Consider the following 2,853-nt stretch of genomic DNA (forward strand, 5'->3'; position numbering starts at 1 on the left):
TTTATGTCATGCAATTTTACTTTCTTAAAGAATGAATTTGAATTATGAATTTTTACCAAATTCTTAAATATGGGATAACATTTTCAAAGGAAAACTATAACTTATAGTTTACAATGCTAAACCATGTTCATAATTGTCTGTTTGTTAATGCTCTAGATTTTTGTATTTTGTGATGGTACAATGACCTGTACTAATTAAGAAATGACATACATTTTCAAATTTCATAACTTCTATATAAACTGTTAATTTCCAGGAAGGCCACATTAAATGTTCACTACTAAGCCAAAATACATATTAAATCATTTTAAAGCATTGTGCAATATTAAAGCAGAGCAAAAAATATATATTTTTCCAAGACAGTTCACAAACATTGAATTAAATTATTTCTTTGAAACTGTACAGAGTTTTATTTTTTCATGATGCATCATGTTGCAAATGTGGCTGAGTTTTGAGTACAGTTAAGTGTATAGAATAGTAAGATTCCAAGTCTTCGGAGAGGGGCGGCATACAAATCCAAATAATAAATAAATAAATAAATAATAAGATACACATTTAAAATCCTCTGATACTTCCAAGTATTTTCTTCAAATTTATGATGATACAGCTTAAAGATCACAATTTATATATATATATATATATATATATATGTGTGTATATATATATATATATATATATATATATATATATATATTTGTATGTATGTATGCATACATAAGTTTAAATAAGAGAATAAGTTATCAGAAGGAATGTTTATTCCCATACTTAGTTTGCAATTATAACTACAGTAATGAGTAGCAACAGTAATAGCTCTCTGACCAACACAACTTCTTGTTATTTAAACGTTATGTTTTTTAACGTTATGTTTTCTCCAGAATCTTGAAAGTATTAACGTATAATGAAAGTATAATGAATATACCTATCTTTCTACATGCATACATACAAATGTGTCTCTGTGTGTGTGTGCTTGATTTTCTGTTGAAATCATCCTGATATTCCCAAATATGGGAGTAAGCAACTTTGCTTTCCTTTGCTTTTAATTATCAGCAAAAATATGTAAATATGTGTGTATGTGTGTTACATAAAATATGTATATATACACACACATATTTTAGGTAACACACACCAACCTGAAGATAACAAGTGGGACATCGTCAAAACATCGCCAGGATTCTATCAACCTTACACAGGAAAAGACCCAAATATGCCAAGAGCTACATACCTATACTCGTGAAAATCTACGAAACACAAACACACACAAAATTTCTTAGTGTTTACAACTTTTAACTGAAGATAAAATGATTACCTAATTGTACAAAAATTTAAAAAAATCTTCTATTTATTGAGAAGTCAGATCTGTGAAGAATGAGGTTTAAATTCTGTCAAGCATGATTTGTAAATAGTATTCTTTTTGACACGCTGAAATTTTTATGAAAAATGTACAAAATCTGTATGAGATTATTTATTCTGCAATATGATTCATAAATATTAAGCTCAGTGCTTCTATTAAGGTTGCTGATTCGTTTTAGGTCTTTGTTTACATATCAGAGCAAAAACTACATAATGCAAAGAATAATCAAAATAAAAATGGAAAATAATATTTCTTTCTCAGCTTAAATATTGAAGAAAAATCAATTTTTGTTGAAGATGAAGTTTGGTGGGTGAAATGTGGACTCAGAATGAGACTGCAGTGAATGGATTCATTCTTCTAGGCTTTACCAGTTATCCCATATTGCAGTCGTTCCTTTTTATGATATTTTTCACTATGTCTCTTATCACTGTTCTTGGAAACAGCCTCATCATCTTCTTGGTCTGGATCAACTCCCGTCTCCACACAACAATGTATTTTTTCATTGGTAACTTATCTTTGCTGGATATATTCTTCACACTGATCACTACCCCTCAATTGCTAGCCCACATGGCTTCTGAAACTAAGATGATATCTTACAAAAGATGCATGGCCCAAATGAACTTAACCCTCTCCTGTGGAATAACAGAATGCTTCATCTTAGCTCTTATGGCATATGACCGTTATGTAGCCATTTGCTGGCCACTGCGATATCCCATCATTATGAGAATGCAAATGTGCATACAGATGTCTGGTATATGCTGGTTTGGAGGCTTTTTCAATGCTGCAGCACTAACAGTTTGCACAGTAAATTTTCCCTACTGTGGACCTTATGAAATCAACCATTTCTTTTGTGAAGCACCAGCTGTACTTCAACTAGCTTGCCTGGACACCTATATGATAAAGATCTTCATCTTTGCTTTGAGTGTGATTGTCCTCATGCTGCCTCTTGGCTTTATAGTGCTGTCCTATCTCCAAATTGCCAGGGTGATCTTCAATATGAATTCAACCGAGGGGCGACAACGGGCTTTCTCTACTTGTGCCACACATCTTATCATTGTTGTGTTATTCTACAGCACCATTTCCTTCACATACTTGCAGCCCCAGTCTGACCTCCTTGCAGATCAAAAAAAGAAAGCTGCAGTTTTCTATTCTTTGGTCACTCCTATGTTGAACCCTGTCATCTACAGCCTAAAGAACAAAGATGTTAAAGAGGCTTTAGTTAAAGTATTGGGAATTAAAATGTATTAAATCATGCTTTTGGGAGTTTTAAAATGCACACTTAATTTATATATTTGTGAAATAAATCCTTTTCTGACTCTCTGCTCTTTTAAAAGTATTCTTTTAAATGACTGATCTGTACATCATTCTAGAATTATATAAGAAATGTACACAGAGTCTACGGAAAGGGGGGGCATACAAAAATAAATAAATAAATAAATAAACAAACAAACAAACAAACAAACAAACAAACAAACAAACAAATAAATATACTGTTCATTTCCTGA

General features: G+C 31.6%; 1 protein-coding gene across 1 annotated transcript; it reads left to right on the plus strand.

Annotated features, from left to right (window-relative positions):
- Positions 1–1,762: 1,762 nt before the first annotated feature.
- LOC139155426 (olfactory receptor 2D3-like) lies at positions 1,763–2,596 on the plus strand. Its single transcript, XM_070730556.1, has one exon. It carries the CDS (start codon positions 1,763–1,765, stop codon positions 2,594–2,596), a length of 834 nt encoding a protein of 277 aa, XP_070586657.1.
- Positions 2,597–2,853: the final 257 nt, after the last annotated feature.

Source organism: Erythrolamprus reginae, unplaced genomic scaffold (assembly GCF_031021105.1).
Source record: "Erythrolamprus reginae isolate rEryReg1 unplaced genomic scaffold, rEryReg1.hap1 H_18, whole genome shotgun sequence".
NCBI lineage: Eukaryota > Metazoa > Chordata > Lepidosauria > Squamata > Dipsadidae > Erythrolamprus > Erythrolamprus reginae.